Source organism: Larus michahellis, chromosome W, assembly GCF_964199755.1.
Source record: "Larus michahellis chromosome W, bLarMic1.1, whole genome shotgun sequence".
Taxonomy (NCBI): domain Eukaryota; kingdom Metazoa; phylum Chordata; class Aves; order Charadriiformes; family Laridae; genus Larus; species Larus michahellis.
Window position 1 is genome coordinate 6,515,451 of NC_133929.1, and position 19,926 is coordinate 6,535,376.

At 47.0% G+C, this 19,926-nt stretch overlaps 1 protein-coding gene across 4 annotated transcripts in view; it reads right to left on the reverse strand.

The window, feature by feature from the left end:
- The window catches only part of LOC141735509 (regulator of G-protein signaling 7-binding protein-like), a 99,492-nt gene that overhangs the window by 60,148 nt on the left and 19,418 nt on the right, over positions 1-19,926 (reverse strand). For 3 of the 4 annotated variants that reach the window (XM_074568411.1, XM_074568412.1, XM_074568410.1), the window contains exon 2: positions 5,425-5,591. The exons of the other annotated variant lie outside the window; for it this stretch is intronic. In XM_074568411.1, the coding sequence (XP_074424512.1) occupies positions 5,425-5,591 (167 nt within the window). The remainder of the gene's footprint in view (positions 1-5,424; positions 5,592-19,926) is intronic. 4 annotated transcript variants of the gene reach the window in all.

Here is a 19,926-nt window from a genome sequence, read left to right on the forward strand (position 1 = left end):
TGGGCAGCCAGTTTCTCCAGGAGAATGCTGTGGGAAACAGTGTCAAAGGCCTTACTAAAGTCCAGGTAAACAACATCCATCAGGATGATCTGTTCCATGACCTTTCCAGGCACCGAGGTCAGACCAACAGGACTGTAGTTCACTGGATCATCCTTCCGGCCCTTCTTGTGGATGGGTGTCACATTTGCTAGCTTCCAGTCAACTGGGACGTCCCCAGTTTGCCAGGACTGCTGGTAAACGATGGAAAGTGGCTTGGTGAGCACTTCCACCATCTCCCTCAGTACCCTCAGGTGGATCCCATCCGGCCCCATAGACTTGTGTATGTCCAGGTATTGGAGCAGGTCCCTCACCATCTCCCTTTGGATTACGGGGGGTTCATTCTGCTCCCTGCCCCTATCTACTAGCTCAGGGGTCTGGGTACTCAGGGAACAACCGACTCTACTACTAAAGACTGAGGCAAAGGCGGCATTAAGTACCTCAACCTTCTCTCCTCATCCTTTGTCACTATGTTACCACCTTCATCTAATAAAGGATGGAGAGTCTCCTTAGTCCTCCTTTTGTTACTAATATTTATTCTATACATATTGGTATATTTACTATATTGATTCTATAAATACTAATATTTATAGAAACTCTAGCATAGCTTCTAGGAGGATCTGTTCCATGATCTTCCCAGGCACAGAGGTGAGGCTGACAGGGCGGTAGTTCCCAGGGTCTACCCTTTTTAAAAACAGGTGCAATGTTTCCCTTTTTCCAGTCACTGGGGACTTCACCTGACTGCCATGACTTTTCAGATATCATGGAGAGTGGCTTGGCAACTACAACAGCCAATTCACTCAGGACTCTGGGGTGCATCTCATCAGGTCCCATGGACTTCTGTATGTTCAGGTTCCTCAGGTGGTCACAAACCTAATCTTCTCTTACAGTGGGAGGGACTTTGCTCCTCCACTCCCTGCCTTCAGGTCCATCCACCCGAGAAGTGTGGTAAGAGAGGTTGCCAGTGAAGACTGAAGCAAAAAAAGTTGTTGAGTACCTCAGCCTCCTCCTTGCCCCTTGTTACCAGTTTGCCAGTTGTGTTCATCAGGGGGGATGCTTTCTTTGACCTTCCTTTTCCGGCTGACGTACCTGCCCTTCTTATTATTCTTTGCGTCCCTTGCCAAGTTCAGCTCCAGCTGTGCCTTGGCCTTCCTGACCCCATCCCTACACAACCGGGCAGTGTCCCTATACTCTTCCCAGGATACCTGTCCCTGCTTCCACTGCCTGGGCATTTCCTTCTTGCCCTTTAGTTTGGTCAGCAGGTCTTGACTCAGACATGCTGATCTCTTGCCCCCTTTTCCTGATTTCTTACACCTGGGGATTGAGAGCTCTTGTGTTCTAAGGAAACCATCCTTAAAGATCTGCCAGCTCTGTTCTGCTCCCTTGTCCCTGAGGGCATTTTTCCAGGGAGTCCTATTACTAACTCATCAAAGAGCTGGAAGTTTGCTTTCCTAATATTCAGGGTCCTGACTTTACTCTTCCCCTGGCTCATATCCCTCAGGACTGCGAACTCCACCAGTGCATGATCACTGCAGCCCAGGCTGCCTCCAATCTTGACATCACCAATTAGCTCACTTGGGTTGGTGACCATCTCCTCTGGTGGGGCTGTCTATTACGTGGCTTAAGAAGTTATCTTCGATGCACTCCAGGATTGCCTACAGCTCACCGCGCTACTTTTCCAGACAATGTCAGGGCGGTTGAAGTCCCTCAGCAGGACGAGAGCCTGCAAGCACGATGCCTCCTGTAGCTGGAGTAAGGCAGCTTCGTCAATAGGCTTCCCTTGATCGGGCAGCCTGTAGTAGACACCAACCACAAGGTTTCCTTTGTTGCTTCGGTCTCTTATTCTTACCCATAGGTTTTCAACCTGCTTGTGGCTATTCTTCAGAGACAGCTCTTCACAATCTATCCATTTCTTGATGTAGAGGGCAACAGCTCCACCCCTCCTTCCTCGCCTGTCCCTTCTAAACAGCCTGTAGCCACTGATAGCTGCACTCCAGTCATGGAATTCGTCCCACCAAGTTTCAGTAATGGCAACTAGGTAGTAGCTTTCTAGCAGCATGGTGGCTTCCAGGTCCTCCTGTTTGTTGCCCATGCTGCATGCGTTGGTGTAGAGGCACTTCATCTGGGCTGTTGGCTGTGTCACCTTTATAGAGGAACACACCTAAATTCCTTTGAGGTATTTCACTGGTGTTTCCCTCTTGGCTCCTATGACCTCAGGAGCCCCTGGCTCATTTCTGTAAAACTTCTATTGTGCTGCAGTGTAGCCAGCACGTCTCAGAGCAGCAGGCTGCACGCCCTTGCTGGCACCCTCTAACCTTGGCATGTCATCCCACAGCTTGTCACAGGCAAACCTGATCATATCCCCCTCCCCCTTCCAGCCTAGTTTAAAGCTCTGTCAATGAGCCCTGCTAGCTTGTGAGCAAAGACCCTCTTCCTCTTTTCAGAAAGGTGAATCCCATCTGATGCCAGCAAGCCTGGTGCCATGTAGGCCATCCCATTATCGAAAAAAACCAAAAGTGTGTCGGTGACACCAGCCACGGAGCCATATATTAATAGACTGGGCCTCTGTTTCTTCCCGTGTCGCTGCCTGCTACTGGGAGGAGAGAGGAAAAAATAACCTGTACTCCAGATTCCCTTACCAGCCGTTCCATGGCCCTGAAGTCTCTTGATTGCCCTTGAGCTATGTATTGTGTCTTCATTGCCACTCACATGGAGAGCAGTAATGGGTAGTGGTCCAACGGCTACAACTGCAGTCTTCTCTTCTTGTTCATATTACACCGCTGTCCTACTCTGATGTCCATCTAATATTCCAGAACTGATATGTCTATGATCAAAGTTTGTTCCTCCTCATAACTTCTTCTATCCTGTTCAGTTACTAATGTATTATCTCCACCTCAGCATTTCTTTCCCTTCCCACAGTTCCCAAATTTTCTTCCAGAGCTGCCTTTCTCAGCACTAGTGGATCTATTCCTGTTTCTTTCCTTCTGAGTCTTTGCACCTTTCCTCTTTGTTACCTCCCCTAGTCTGGTAGAACAGATGAGTTATGAAGGGTGCCTCTTCTAACTGCCTGAATCAGAAGTGCATTTAAGAGTCTCAAATACTGATGTATTCAAACAGGAAGCATAAAACGAAGCTGTCTGCTACTTTTCCAAGGAAGACATCAGCACAAACAAGATTAATGAACTTAATGTTGTCTGAGACAGCGATGCCAACTTCTTGAAAGAAACTCAGAGTGCCCTGCAACAGCTCAGGTCACTTAGAGACTAACTGAATATTATCGATGACCTTAACTAATAGAATGCTGATGTGTAATGAAATTTTATGGTCTAGTAACATAATTAGCTAATTGTTATTATTCTCTCTGGATGGGAAAGCAATAGGCTTTCTTTAACAAGCTTTGGAAGATGGAATTGGTTGTGTTATCCAGGAGTTCGCACAGTGCAGTGCTGTGTATTTTGAACTACAGCAGTGAACTCAATGAGCCTTGGTCCCATCTGCTGACTACCAGTGATTTCTGAGCAATACACTACCCTCCTGACTATTTAATATGATTTAATACATTCCTGTCCCTAAATATTTTACTTCCTGATACTTTTTCTTCCTAACAAATTAAGTTCCCCTTCCAGATCCTATGCCTTATGCGCTATATTGCTCTTCATGCTGAATTAAAGACTGAACCTCTGAGACTATTTATTAGTCCTCTCCTTCTATTTGTTTTCTACACTGAAGCCTTGCTGCACCTTCATCTCCCATCTTTCCTCACAGATACACCAAAAAAGTTAAGTTGGCTCACATGGCTTTCCTCAGCTGTAGGAGGGTGAGGATGTGAAGCACATCTTGTAAAATGTCTGTCAAGCTAAACAAGTAATTTCCAGAGGGTTTCTAACACCTACCAGTTGTTATGGATATCACATTATTATCATAGTTATTTAAAACAGTTTTAGATTAGCTAAATGTCAATCTCGCAGCAACTGCACAACCTTCAGGACATCTTTGTGTATATGACAGACTCCCAACCATGAAATGATTACTTAAAAAAACTCCATACTTCTAAATAAGCATGTGTTTATGATTTTCTTTATGAAAACAAAAAATAAAAATCCAAGTTAGGTTCTGCTATTCAGATGTATTATTTTGGTTTGTATTAGTCTCTTGAGTCTGAAAGTGCACAAGATCAATTTCACTGTTGTTTGTTTCCACATTTTCAGTGCTACAGCATTGAGGTAGCATACACTGGTTTAAAAGAACTAGATCTTGTGGTTGGTTTGGTTTTTTTTTAATTCTCACAGAATTTAGTAACTTAAAAGCATGTATTTTCTTTGAGGAACAAATCAGAGGTTGTAAGAGACTTAAGAGTTTTTGCACAAAATCACATCTGAAAATGATAACAGTTCTACTAAAATGACCAACCAGTGTTTTCTTCTGTTTAGTTTTTTAGTGTGTCTTCCCTTATATACTAAACCTATGACAGATTTCTCATATGCATTAAACTGATGAAAGAACTTCAATGGGGATTAGGCAGAGCTGCAAAAGAACAAGTTTTCTTCCAGTGGCACACAGTGGTTTATGTTGGATAAGGCAGGTGCAGAAAGCTCTGACAAAGTGTGGTCAGAGAGACAAAACTCAGGAGGTACATGTGTTAATACAGATGCCTCAATCACCATACTGTCAATTACCCACATATAATTAGACTTTGTGTAAGCAGCATGAATTCACGTTTTATAAGATACAGCTATTTATCCTGGTTTATCTTGTACTGAGGCATATTCTCAAGTATGTGATGACACATTCTGTCACCATGAAAAGGAAAGTATATAATGTAATACACTAAGTCCGTCAAAGAATAAATTCAAGCATTATATGCTGGCAAAGCTCCAATCCTCATTTCAACACAAATAAGGATTTAAAAACATGTAGAATGTAAATATAAGTTTTCCCAATAGTATTTGTATTCCTCCCCTTACATAATTATTTTTTCCTCTAATTTTGCTAAGTCTCTAGTTGAGATGAATTAGTTGTTTCTAACTGTTCAATTAGGTATACCCAATGAAGTACTGGGCAGAAAGCTATTGCTATTTCACCCTTGAAAGGCAAGGCTTCTCCCTTGATCTTTTTAAGTTATCTAGTGATGCAGAGTAAAATCCTGTTCATCTTACATAAAAGTATCCAGTGAAATCAGTAAGATACCATCTTGGTAAGGGGACCAGGATTTGACCCAAAATTGCACTATCATAAGGATGTGAGCATCATGTAGAATTTGTGGTCATACATCTCTACGCCTAAAACAGAAACACAAGTTAATACTTTTGCTGAAAGTCTCCTCAATGTAGCATTTAGCAAAGATGTGCATATGAGTAAAGCTTTAATTAAACATAATCAGGCTCCTACCCAGAAACTGCTGCTAGTTTTTGATGAGCCTGATAGGCCATCTCACATCCTTGGGTTCGAGTTTTGTGCATTTCCGTATGCAGAGATGAACAGGTGACTGAGACATCCCCAATGGAAATGACCAGCTCCCGGTACAGAGCCACCTGGGTATTGAACTCCTGGACAAGCTGAAAAACAAAGAGGATTTACTTGCATGAGATATTTAACTACACTGATAAAAACAAACAAGTTTTTAAAAAACATGCCCTATCTAGGGCTTGTTCCTGCTGCTCCTAATTTCATGGCATACAGGACCAAGTGCCTAAGATTTAGTAAATGACTAGAGCCAGTAGCCCTTCGACCAGTCTGAACAGGACAGGACATTAAAAATGTGTTCTACACTGCAGCCGGGGACAATAGCCCTACTTGGAACCTCTGGCATAAAGGACCAGGGGAGGCTCAAGGTCAACCCTTAGGATTCTGGAGTCAAGAATACAAAGGCTCCAAGGCCAACTATACCCCAACTGAGAAAGAAATCTTGGCAGCATATGAAGGAGTCAGAGCTGCTTCAGAGGTAATTGGTATGGAAGCACAGCTCCTCCTGGCGCCCCGATTACCAGTCCTGGGCTGGATGTTCAAGGGTAAAGTTCCTTCTACTCATCATGCCACCGATGCTACCTGGAGTAAGTGGGTTGCCTTAATCACACCATGAGCTCAAATAGGAAATCCAAATAGTCCAGGAATCGTAGAAGTGATCACAAACTGGCCTGAAGGCAAAGACTTTGAAATGCCATCAGAGGAGATGGTGATTCGTGCTGAGGAAGCCCCACCATATTCGCTGAGACGAACAGCTCCGGTGCTGACACATCCGCAGCAGAACCGGGCAATCAGCTAAAAGAGGCTTTTCCCGAGCTTTTGAGGCAGGGACAAGCCCTGGCAGTGGCAGGGAACTCGCGCGAGAGCGTCTGACGAGGCAGGGGTGGTGCCGTGCCTGCAGCAGCAACGGCCAGCTCCCATCCCCTTAAAAGGCGGCCCTAGTGAGCTCGAGTGACCAGGACAGGTGAACGGGGCGTTGCATGTTAGTTAGGGTGTGGCATGGCAGTTTGCGCGAGAAAGGTGGGAAAAACTCAAGAGGGGAGCTCAGTCATGGTCTCTACCCGAAAGACGCAGCTTTCTGCATCCTCTGCACTTGCCAGAGCAGACGTGGCCATACAAACTGAGTTTCCATGGAAGCACGCAGCCACCCAGGTCTCTGACTGCAGGGAGTGCCTTAACCTCTCAGGGCTAGTGGATGGTAGAAGAGGTGACAGCTGTGTGAGGTGTGACCTGGTGAATGATCTACTCAGCCTGGTAGCAGAGCTAAAAGAGGAAGTAGAAAGGCTGAGGAGCATCAGGGAGAGTGAGAAAGAAATAGACTGGTGGAATCAGGCTCTGACCTCCCTGAGGAAAAAAAAAAAAGAAGAGCCACCAAAAAAACCCCGAGCTGAAGGAGATCTGGTACCCTCCCCCTGCCAGACTGAAGGCAGTGGCCAAAAGGAGGCTAGTGAGTGGAGGCTAGTCCGTACTAGGGGGAGGCAAGCGAACTCCCTCCTTGCCCACCTCCCCTAACCAGGTGCCTCTGTACAATAGGTATGAGGCTCTCAAGGAGGTAGGCCAGCCCATGGATGATATGGAAGATGGTTCGGCTACACCAGAAGAGTTACCAGGACCAGTAAGGCCTACCCCCAGTTTAAAAACTGCCTCCACAAGGAAGAAGAGGTGGGTTATAGTAGTAGGTGACTCCCTTTTGAGGGGAACAGAGGGCCCAATGTGCCGGGCAGACCCGCTTCTTAGGGTGCTGCCTCCCTGGGGCCTGGGTCAGGGACATCACTAGGAAACTTCCCGGCCTGGTTTGACCCTCGGACTACTACCTGCTGTTGCTCTTTTCACGGAATTTTTCAGAGTTGGAAGGGACCTCTAGAGATCATCTAGTCCAACTCCCCTGCTAAAGCAGGATTGCCTAGAGCACATCCCTCAGGACTGCATCCAGGCGGGTCTTGAAAGTCTCCAGAGAAGGGGACTCCACACCCTCCCTGGGCAGCCTGTTCCGGTGCTCTGTCACCCTCACCGTAAAGAAGTTTTTTCTCATATTTGTTCGGAACTTCCTATGTTCCAGCTTGTGCTCGTTACCCCTCATCCTGTTACTGGGAACCACTGAAAAGAGTCTGGCACCATCCTCCTTAAACCCACCCTTTAGATACTTGTAAACATTAATAAGGTCTCCCCTCAGCCTTCTCTTCTCCAGGCTAAAGAGTCCCAGCTCTCTCAGCCTTTCCTCATAAGGGAGATGCTCCAGTCCCTCAGTCATCTTTGTTGCCCTATGCTGGACTCTCTCCAGTAGTTCCCTGTCTCTCTTGAACTGGGGAGCCCAAAACTGGACACAGTACTCCAGTTGTGGCCTCACCAGTGCAGAGTAGAGGGGGAGAATGACCTCCCTTGACCTACTGGCCACACTCGTCCCTATGCAGCCCAGGATTCCATTGGCCTTCTTGGCAACAAGGGCACATTGCTGGCTCATGGATAATTTACTGTCTACCAAGACCCCCTGATCCTTTTCTTCAGAGCTGCTTTCCGGCAGGTCCACCCCTAACCTATACTGGTGCCTGACATTCTTCTTCCCCAGGTGCAGGACCCTACACTTGTCCTTGTTGAACCTCATTAGGTTCTTCTCTGCCCAGCTCTCCAGCCTGTCTAGGTCACGCTGGATGGCAGCACGGCCCTCTGGGGTGTCAGCCACCCCTCCCAGTTTGGTATCATCAGCGAACTTGCTGAGGATACACTCTGTCCCCTCGTCCAGGTCGTTGGTGAATACGTTAAACAATATTGGTCCAAGTATTGACCCCTGGGGGACACCACTGGTTACAGGCCTCCAACTCGACCCTGCTCCATTAATCACAACCCTCTGAGTCCTGTCACACAGCCAGCTCTCAATCCACCTCACTGTCCCCTCGTCTAGTCCACGCTTCCTCAGTTTCCTAAGGAGGATGTTATGAGAGACAGTGTCAAAAGCCTTGCTGAAGTCAAGGTAGATGACATCTGCTGCTCTGCCCTCATCTAGCCAACCAGTTATAATGTCATAGAAGGCTATGAGATTGGTCAAGCATGATTTACCCTTGGTAAATCCATGTTGACCACTTCCAATAACTTCCTGCTCCTGAATGCGCTTGGATATGACATCCAGAACGAGTTGCTCCATTACCTTCCCAGGGACGGAGGTGAGGCTAACCGGCCTGTAGTTCCCTGGGTCCTCCTTCCTGCCCTTTTTGAAGACTGGAGTGATATTGGCCTTCCTCCAGTCCTCAGGCACCTCTCCTGTTCTCCGTGACCTTTCAAAGACGATGGAGAGTGGTCTAGCAATAACATCTGCCATCTCTCTCAGCATTCGCGAGTGCATCTCGTCAGGGCCCATGGACTTATGGATGTCCAGATTGGCCAAGTGGTCTCTAACCTGATCTTCCTCTACTGGGGAAAACTCTTCCTCTCTCCAGACCTTCCCCCTTGTCTCCAGGGCCTGGTATTCATGAGGGACAGCTTTAACAGTGAAGACCGAAAAAAGAAGGCATTCAGTAGCTCTGCCTTCTCTGTGTCTTCCACCACTAGGGCGCCCATCTCATTTGTTAGTGGGCCTACATTTTCCCTAGTCTTCCTTTTTCTATTGATATACTGAAAGAACCTCTTCTTGTTATCTTTAACCGTGGTGGCCAAGATGAGTTCTGCTTGAGCTTTGGCCCTTCTAATTTTCGCCCTGCATAGCTTCACTACATCTTGGTATTTTTCATAAGTAGCCAACCCCCTTTTCCAAAGATCATAAACTTTCTTTTTTTTCCTGAGGTCCAGACAAAGCGCTCTGTTTAGCCAGGCTGGTCTTCTTCCCTGTCTGCTTGTTTTTTGGGACTTGGGGATGGCCTTCTCCTGAGCTTTTAAGAGTTCCTCCTTGAAATAAGACCAGCCTTCCTGGGCACCTTTGCTCTTCAACACTGCCTCCCAAGGGACACTCTCGACCATGCTCCTAAGCAGGATAAAGCCTGCCCTTCGGAAATCTAAGGTGGCAGTTCTGCTGGCTCCCCGCCTTGCTTCACCAAGAATCAAAAATTCTATCATTTCATGGTCACTGTGCCCAAGACGACCTCCAACCTTTACATCCCCCACAAGACCTTCTCTGTTAACAAACAGTAGGTCCAGTAGGGCACTTCCCCTAGTTGGTTCCTTCACCAGCTGTGTTAGGAAGTTGTCTTCCACACACTCCAGGAACCTCCGGGACTGTTCCCTCTCTGCTGTATTATATTTCCAGCAGACATCTGGGAAGTTGAAGTCCCCCACAAGAACAAGGGCGAGCGATCGCGAGACCTCTGCCAGCTGCTTATAGAATATTTCATCGGCCTCTACATCCTGATTAGGGGGTCTATAACAAACTCCCACCACGATGTTCGGCTTATTGGCCTTCCCCTTGATTCTTATCCATAAACACTCAACAATGTCATCATGCACATCGTTAAGTTCTTGGCATTCAAAACCGCCCCTGACATAGAGGGCCACCCCGCCACCTCTCCTTCCTTGCCTATCCCTTCTGAAGAGTTGGTAGCCATCAATCACTGCCCTCCAGTTGTGCGCGTCTTCCCACCACGTTTCTGTGATGGCAACTATATCATAGTTTCCCTGCTGTACAATGGCCTCCAACTCTTCCTGTTTGTTGCCCATGCTGCGTGCATTCATGTAGATGCACTTCAGCTGGGCTAATTGCCTTGCCACTTTATTGGGGGGACAAGCCCTTATTCCCACCTGTCCGTGCTCAGACATTTCTGCAGTTGCAACCCATCACTACTCCTCATGTCTTTGCTAGCACATGGGTCATCATCTCCCACCTCCACTGCAACAACAGGCTGCAAGACCTTGCTAGCGCTTTTACCCACCAGCACTGGCATGCTGCTCCCAGGCACCACTTTAGTCACTCTAGTTACATCCCTGTCCCCCTTCAAACCTAGTTTAAAGCCCTTTCAATGAGTCCTGCTAACTCCTGTCCCAAATAATTCAAATAATTAATTTTGATATTCATTAAATAAATGTCTGATCGCATGCATATTAATTAATGAGATCTGTCAAATTTGAAGCCTTTTTCTAAAGGGTTCTAGCTATCTTCGTAAAATTATTAATAATTTAATGTGAGCAAACAAGTGTTTTATTCCACACCTTATTCTTGGTAGCAGCTGAATGGGTTGTGCTAATGCCTTCCAACTGTAAAATTAATTGGAAGTCATAATCAGGACGGGAAATTTTACCCCAAAACTTAATATTTGGAAAAGGAAGCAAGCAAATGAAGATTTACTTCTATAACAAAGTGTTGGGCAGCTTGAAAAGCATATCTCTTAGCTCTACATATCTTACAATTAATAGCTTTTATTTCAATTTGCCAAGAGGAAAAGTATGACTTTATGGCATTGTTTAATCTACTATGGAGATATTTTTTTCTCTTATAAGCATTTAAAGAATCCCCATAAGAGATCGATGCTCCCAACTGTTGCATCTTTTCCTCCTCTATCTCAGATTAACAAGAAATAGATTTTTTTTTAATTCCTCTTGAATTATTAATACAACAATTTTCTCCAACAGGTGCCTGTACATAGCAGAACAAGGCTGTGTTTGTAGTATGCTTGAATATAACCCTATGAGCTTAATTTACTGTTGTCACTAGTGTTTGCTGGTTTTGGCATGTGTCAGAAATTAGATTACAAATGACAGAAGTCCAGGGATCTTTTCTGATACTTAAATATTCCAGTATTTATGTTGTATTGTTGCTATTATTTTGTGTAATTGTTTTGATGCATAGATGTGCTGTATGAATAGTTTTTACATAAAACTTTTTAAACTGGGGGAAAAAAAGTTTGCAGTTACTGATATGTTTTTTTGTATTGGTTTCACACTAGTCAAGACTCCTCTAAGTTTGTTGTAAACCAACAGTATTCAATTAATTTATGAACACAGGTTTTTTTTTTTCTTTTTTTCTTCTGCTTTTCTGGGTTATTCCCAGCAGGGAGATGAAAGACACAGTTGTTAACGAAGAACGGCATCAGAAATATTCAGGCATTGGTTTTTAGAGAGTTAGAAATTGTTTGCTCTCACTAAATCTTTAGCAACTTTTTCTCTTGAAAAAAACTCACCAAACCAACCCGTGCTTCATTTACAACTCAGTATTTAAATAAAAGAACTAGTAAACATTAAAAGAGTTTTTAAACTGCAGATGTTGTAAGAGGGGTTTGTTTACTTACAGTTTTGCTGCCTTTATATGCTAACGCAAGAATTCGCAGCTTTTGCTGCTACTAGATGATGAGATGTAGCCGTGGAAAGGAAAGACAAACCTTTAGGTCTGAGTGGAATATATTTTAATAGATTTGTATTGAAGAATAACATATAGAACTACTAACTAACACATGAGTCAAAACTTTTAAGCTGTGGCTGGATGAATGACAGTCTGTTCTTTCTTCTGATATCTTAAATACTCTCTCTGTCTCTGTAATACTCTGTATGGATAGCATCACATGGGTATTCCTCTGTTGTTTTACAGCACTATTGGGAGATCAGAATAAGCCCATGTATCAGCAAATGCTTGTACTAATGATATGAGCTACTCCGAGTTCTTGCTTAATAGATTTAAAGAATCACTTTTTAGACTGGGGAGGGGAAGAAAAGAAAAAATAAGTTTGTAGTATTGCATGTCAGACCACAAGAGGCCATCTCAGTATGCCATTAGCGAATAAGAAGAGCAATAGGTGGCTGATTTGACTTCTTTCAACTGGTGCCCCAAAACAAAAACCACAGACTGCTACATTGGAATAAACAATACGATTTGCTGACTAATGAATGTAACTTATCAGAACATCACCCTGCTTTGGCAGCAAGAAAGAGCTATGAAATTTTATAAAGTGACTTTTTAGGTTTTTTCTTTTACTGCAGTTGGAATAGGAATAAACTATAATTAGATCTATATAGTACTACCAGTGATGATAAAAATGCTTTCTTAGTGAAAGTCTGGGATTAACTCAAAAGTCAAGATTGGACTCGTTGTGTAGTGAACTTCTGTTGGTCAGTTGAGTTGCATTCAATGACTGCATGTATGTGATTGCTGATGTCAAATGCAAGTTAAAGTGAATTATTCTAGGCTACAGTGAAAGACAGCTACGTTGAGTTGAACCACTTTCTGTGATTCACATAGCCACTAGCTAAGATTAAGTCAGCACACCTCAGACTGAGAGCAACACAGTCTCTCTGTGCTTTCCGTGTAATTCAGATGTCAGAACAACATAACAACATTCAGAAAAACTGTGAGAAAAAAAATCAATTATGTTTCCTTCTGACTAATTTGCTGTATTTTCTTTCTAGTGAAAATAAAATGACATACTGTTGTCAGAAAAGTCGGATCCGTTACCGGGTCGGCAATAGCCAATCTCACACACCAGGATGAGACACTGATTATTTATTTCAGAGTTGTGCAAGGCTGGGTGCTCAGTGGTTTTCCACAAATCAAGCACACCTATCAGGACTCTCCGTGCGATTCTTATACATATTTTACAACTTCATTATAATATTAGTACCTCCTACCTATATTTCACAGAAACACAGAATCACAGGAATGATAGGGGTTGGAAGGGACCTCTGGAGATCCTCTAGTCCAACCCCCGTGCCAGAGCAGGGTCACCTAGAGCAGGTTGCACAGGAACCAGATTAGGCAAGCTAAAGCCCAGATAGAATTAAATCTGTCTAGGGACATCAAGGACAGCAAGAAAAACTTCTGTACGTACGTCAGGGATAAAGGCAAGACTAGGGAAGATGTAGGACCTCTCCAGAAGGAGACAGGAGACCTGGTCACCCAAGATATGGAGAAGGCTGAGGTACTGAATCACTTTTTCACCTTGGTCTTCACCGGCAAGGGCTCTAACCACACTGCCCAAGTTGCAGAAGTCAAATGCAGGGGCTATGAGAATGAATAACCACCCGCTGTAGGAAGATCAGGTTCAAGGCCACCTGAGGAACCTGAAGGTGCATAAGTCCATGGGACCTGATGAAATCCATCCATGGGTCCTGAGGGAACTGGCGGATCACAGAATCACAGAATGATAGGGGTTGGAAGGGACCTCTGGAGATCCTCTAGTCCAACCCCCCTGCCAGAGCAGGGTCACCTAGAGCAGGTTGCACAGGAACGCGTCCAGTCGGGTTTGGAATGTCTCCAGAGACGGAGACTCCACCACCTCTCTGGGCAGCCTGTTCCAGTGCTCTGCCACCCTCAAAGTAAAGAAGTTCCTCCTCATGTTTAGGTGGAACTTTCTATGCTCAAGTTTGTGCCCATGACCTCTTGTCCTGTCCCTGGGCACCACTGAGAAGAGCCTGGCCCCATCCTCCTGACACCCACCCTTTAAGTATTTATAAGCATTGATAAGATTCCCCCCTCAGTTGTCTTTTTTCCAGACTGAAGAGACCCAAATTCCTCAGTCTTTCTTCATAAGAGAGGTGTTCCAGTCCCCTAATCATCTTGGTAGCCCTTTGCTGTACCCTCTCCAGCAGTTCCCTGTCCTTCTTGAACCGGGGAGCCCAGAACTGGACACAGTACTCCAGGTGTGGCCTCACCAGGGCAGAGTAGAGGGGGAGGATGATCTCCCTCCACCTGCTGGCCACACTCTTCTTGATGCACCCCAGGATGCCATTGGCCTTCTTGGCCTCAAGGGCACATTGCTGGCTCATGGTCATCCTATTGTCCACCAGGACTCCCAGGTCTCTTTCCACAGAGCTGCTCTCCAGCAGGTCAGCCCCCAACCTGTCCTGGTGCAGGGGGTTATTCCTCCCCAGGTGCAGCACCCTACACTTGCCCTTGTTGAATTTCATAAGGTTTCTCTCTGCCCAACTCTCCAGCCTGTCCAGGTCTCTCTGTATGGCGGCACAGACTTCTGGTGTGTCAGCCACCCCACCAGCTTTGTGTCATCAGCGAACTTGCTTGAGGGGGCACTCTATCCCCTCATCCAGGTCATTGATGAATATATGGAACAGGACTGGACCCAGTACTGACCCCTGGGGGACACCACTCCTCACTGACCTCCAACTAGACTCTGTGCCCCTAATCACGACCCTCTGAGCTCTGTCTTTCAACCAGTTTTCAATCCACCCCACTGTCCATTCATCTAACCCACACTTCCTAAGCTTCCCTATGAGGATGCTGTGGGAGACACTGTTGAAAGCCTTGCTGAAGTCAAGGTAGACCACATCCACTGCCCTCCCCTCATCTATCCATCCAGTCATGCCATCATAGAGGGCTATCAGATTAGTCAGACATTATTTCCCCTTGGTGAATCCATGTTGACTACTTCTGATAGCTTCCTTGTCCTCCACATGCCTTGAGATGATGCCCAGAATGAGTCGTTCCATCATCTTTCCAGGGATGGAGGTGAGGCTGACTGGCCTGTAGTTCCCTGGGTCCTCCTTCTTGCCCTTTTTGAAGACTGGAGTGACATTGGCTTTCCTCCAGTCCTCAGGCACCTCGCCTGTTCTCCAGGACCTTTCAAAGATGATGGAGAGCAGCCCAGCAATGACTTCCGCCAGCTCCCTCCGCACTCTCAGGTGCATCCCATCAGGACCCATGGACTTGTGGGTATCCAGTTTACTTAATTGATCTCTCACTTGATCCTCCTCAACCAAGGGGAAGTTTTCCTTCGTCCAGACTTTCCCTGTTACTTTCTCCAAAGTCTGGGACTCCTGAGGGCTGGCCTGAGCAGTAAAGACTGAAGCAAAGAAGGCATTCAGTAACTCTGCCTTCTCCGCATCCTCCGTCACCATGGCTCCTGTCTCATTCAACAGAGGGCCCACATTTTCTCTAGTTTTCCTTTTGCCTCTGAGATACTTGAAGAAACCCTTCCTGTTGACCTTGACATTCCTTGCCAGGTTTAATTCCAAGGAGGCATTGGCTTTCCTCGTTTTATCCCTGCACGCCTTGGCGGCATTCTTGTAATCTTCCCAAGGGGTCAGTCCCTTCTTCCACTTGCTGTAAACTTCCTTCTTCCACTTGAGCTTTTTCAGAAGCTCCCTGCTCAACCGTGCAGGTCTCCTGCTTCCCTTGGCTGATTTCCTGCTCTTAGGGATGCACCGATCCTGAGCTTGGGGGAAGTGGTCTTTGAATACCAACCAGCTCTCTTGAGCCCCTTTGCCTTCCAGAGCCCTAGCCCACGGGATCTCTCCAAGCAGTTTCTTGAAGAGGTCAAAGTTAGCCCTCCTAAAGTCCAAGGTTGCAATTTTACTTGTTGTTTTGTGCTTACTACCCATAATCCTGAACTCTCTCTTCTCATGATCACTACAGCCAACGCTGCCCCCCAACCTTCATGTCCTCCACCAGCCCCTCTGTGTTTGTCAATACTAGGTCCAGGAGTGCTCCTCTCCTTGTTGGCTCCTGTACCACCTGTGTCAGAAAGTTATCATCAATACACTGGAGGAACCTCCTGGACTGTGCGTGCCTGGCTGTGTGGTCTTCCCAGCAGATATTGGGGTGATTGAAGTCCCCCATGAGAACCAAGGCCTGCGATTGCGAGGCTACCTTCAGCTGTCTGCAGAAGGCCTCATCAGCTTCCCCATCCTGATCAGGTGGCCTGTAATAAACACTCACAACAGTGTCTCTCATATTAGCTTGCCCCTTAATCCTTACCCACAAGCTCTCAACTCTCTCTTCATCTGACCCCAGGGAGAGCTTGATACATTCCAGATGCTCTCTCACGTAAAGAGCAACTCCACCACCTCGCCTCGCTGGTCTGTCTTTCCTGAAAAGGACATAGCCATCCATGACAGCATTCCAGCCATGTGAGCTGTCCCACCACGTCTCAGTAATTGCAATGAGATCGTGGCCCTGCAACCGCACACGGATCTCCAGCTCTTCCTGCTTATTCCCCATGCTGCGTGCATTGGTGCATAAGCATTTCAGAGAGGGAGTGGTGTGTGTAGTTTTCACCCTTGAGATGTGGTAGGCCTTCTGGCTCTCAGAAATACTGGCACACTCCCCCACAAGTGCTGAGCAACTATGCCCAGGCACCTCACTGGCAAGCCCAGTATCGTCCCCACCCCCCTTCAAATCCAGTTTAAAGCCCTCTCAATGAGCCCTGATAACTCTTGTCCTAGAACCCTTTTCCCCCTGCAAGATAAGCTATTCCTGCCCGCTACCAGCAGGCCTGGTGTCTTGTAAATCAGGCCATGGTCAAAGAACCCAAAGTCCTGCCGGCAGCACCAGGCTCAGAGCCAGGCATTGATCTGCTGGCTCCTCCTATTTACCCCCTCGTCATTCCCCGCAACTGGGGGGATAGAGGAGAACACGACTTGTGCTCCCGATCCCTTGACCAGTCATCCCAAGGTCCTGAAATCTCTCTTCATTGCCCTTGGACGACTTCTCACTACCTCGTCACTGCCTACCTTGAAGATCAAAAGGGGGTAATAATCTGAGCGCCGTACTAGGGAAGGAAGCTTCCTCTTCACATCCTTGACCCGGGCCCCAGGGAGGCAGCAGACCTCCCTTATGTAGCGGGTCCAGTCTGCATATTGGGCCTTCCGCTCCCTTCAGTAGCGAGTCACCTATGACCATGACCCATCTTTTATTCTTTACTGCAGAGGTTTTGATGCAGGGGGTGGTCTGACTAGACCTCGATGACACCTCCAAGGTGGAAGAACTATCATGCTCATCGTTGTCCAGTTTCCCTTGCAGAGCGCTGTACCTGTTATGCAATGACATCTGGGAAGATGGGGTAGTCGCTGGGCAGTCGCGACTGCGGCGCCTGTTGCACCAGGCAGGAACTTCTTGCCATTGCCTCCTGTCCTCCAAGTCACCACATTCAGTTGGGGGGAGAGAGGACAGGGAGTTCTCTGTAGCAAGGGTTCTGTCTTGCCTGTTTGGTTTCTATCATGGGAGGCAGGGTGCAACTCCAAGCATCTGTCTCTCTCTCTCTCTCTCTCGCATTCCCTGATGGCCCTCAGCCTGCTTACCTCCTCCCCGAGCTCCATCACTAAGTGGAGGAGCTCCTCTACCTGGGCACACCTCCCACAGGCATGCCCACCACTGCCATCTGACACCGGCATAAGAGCAGGGCACACCCTGCAGCCCAATGTCTGGGCAACAGCATGTTCCCACGAGAGCTCCGTCTGGGAAGCTGCATCAGAACTGGTGGGTGCAGAGCTCACGGATTCCATGGTCGTCTTCTGAGTGGATACCATCACTTCCTGGCTGAGTTGGCAGTCTTTCAGTGCTCTCCCATGCAACCTGCTGTGCAAACTGCTGCGACCTGACTGTTGTGCCGCGCCCTGTTTGCCTAGTCTGTTCGCCCACTCAGGGAGCCCACCCTTGTCATGGTGCTCCCAGGTGACGCCCTGAGTGATGCCCACTCGCTGCTTGCTTGCTCAGAAGCTCCCAAAGGGCTTCTTTTATGAGGGGGGTAGTGGTCTCGGTGAGTACGCCTCGTTTAGATCTGCCACTGGGGGTGCTGGCTCCACCCACAGCTCCTCAGCCGCCCGCCGCCCAGCTGCTCATTTCCAGCACAGGCTAGCCACTTTTTCCGGCTTCGAAAAACCCCAAAATGAGCCCCTTGCCAGCTCTCTTTGCCGCAATTCCCTTCCCCAGTGCGGACTTACCTACACTGGAGCTGGTCTCCTCGGCGAGATAGTTAGTAATTTACATACGGTTATACAATCAACTTATAGCTACCACGCATGCTCAGGGGAAGGGTCTTCGCCTGGGCGAGGGTCTTCTTGACCTATGAGTGTGATTTTTAATATTATAATGAAGGTAGTTCAGCTTAGGACACTAAGAATTTTCACTTTCCTGACAAGTTGGCTAAACTTCTCAAAACATGTAGATTAGTACCATCTTCAAGGTCCATATGCTCGTATGTTCCAGGATGTGCTTCCTCAAGAATTATAACAATACGTGCTTTCCTTGATTAGGAGTTCTTTCATTAACTCATCCTTGATAGATTCAAGGATAGAATCCTCATTATCCGTGAGAATATACATATGGCCTTTCAACACTGGTCACTGATAACCATTTCGAGGATGTGCTTTGGTAACAATACCACTGACAAATTTAACAATTAATGTGCTTTTAATGAAATACTCAAATACTTGAAGTCACATTGATATGGGGCATCCTGACCTAAGAACTTAGTTTATGGTAGTATTGTTTCTCTTAGCCTTAATTTACTAATAATGAACAGAACACTGTGTTGTTTAAAGTCCCTATCCAGCCTGGCCTTAAAAATTTCCAGGGATGGGGCTTCCACCACCTCTCTGGGCAACCTGTTCCAGTGTCTCACCACCCTCATGGTGAAGAACTTCTTCCTAACGTCCAGTCTGAATCGTCCCATCTCTAGTTTTAATCCATTCCCTCTTGTCCTACCATTACGCAACATCCTAAAAAGTCCCTCCCCAGCTTTCTTGTAGGCCCCCTTTAGGTACTGGTAGGCCACTATAAGGTCTCCTCGGAGCCTTCTTTTCTCCAGACTGAACAACCCCAACTCTCTCACTCTGTCCTCATAGGAGAGGTGCTCCAGCCCTCTGATCATCCTCGTGGCCCTTCTCTGGACACGTTCCAGCACGTCCATATCTTTCTTGTAGTAGGGGCTCCAGAATTGGACGCAGTACTCCAGGTGGGGTCTCACGAGAGCAGAGTAGAGGGGGAGAATCACCTCCCTCGACCTGCTGGCCACGCTTCTCCTGATGCAGCCCAGGATACGATTGGCTTTCTGGGCTGCTAGTGTGCACTGACGGCCCATGTTGAGCCTCTCGTCCACCAGCACCCCCAAGTCCTTTTCTTCAGGGCTGCTCTCAAGCCAGTCACTGCCCAGCCTATATCGGTGCTTGGGATTGCCCCGACCCAGATGAAGGAACCTGCACTTGGTCTTGTTGAACTTCATGAGGTTGGCATGGGCCCACCTCTCCAGCCTGTCAGGGTCCCTCTGGATGGCATCCCTTCCCTCCAGCATCTCAGCCGCCCCACACAGCTTGGTGTCAGCAGCAAACTTGCTGAGGGTGCACTCAATCTCACTGTCCATGTCGCTGACGAAGATGTTAAACAAGACCGGTCCCAGTACTGATCCTTGAGGGACTCCATTTGTCACTGGCCTCCACTTGGGCATGGACCCATTGACAGCCACTCTTTGGGTGCGGCCATCAAGCCAGTTCTTTATCCACTGAATTGTCCATCCATCAAACCCATATTTTATCAGCTTGGAGACCAGGATGTCATGCGGGACAGCATCAAAGGCTTTGCTCAGGTCCAGGTAAATGACGTCAGTTGCTCTCCCCTTGTCTATTGATGTTGTGACCTTCTCATAGAAGGCCACCAGGTTTGTCAGGCACAATTTGCCCTTGGTGAAGCTGTGTTGATTGTACCTAATCACCTCTTCGTTATTCTTCTGCCTCAGCAGTGCCTCCAGGAGGATCTGCTCCATAATCTTACCAGGCACAGAGGTGAGACTG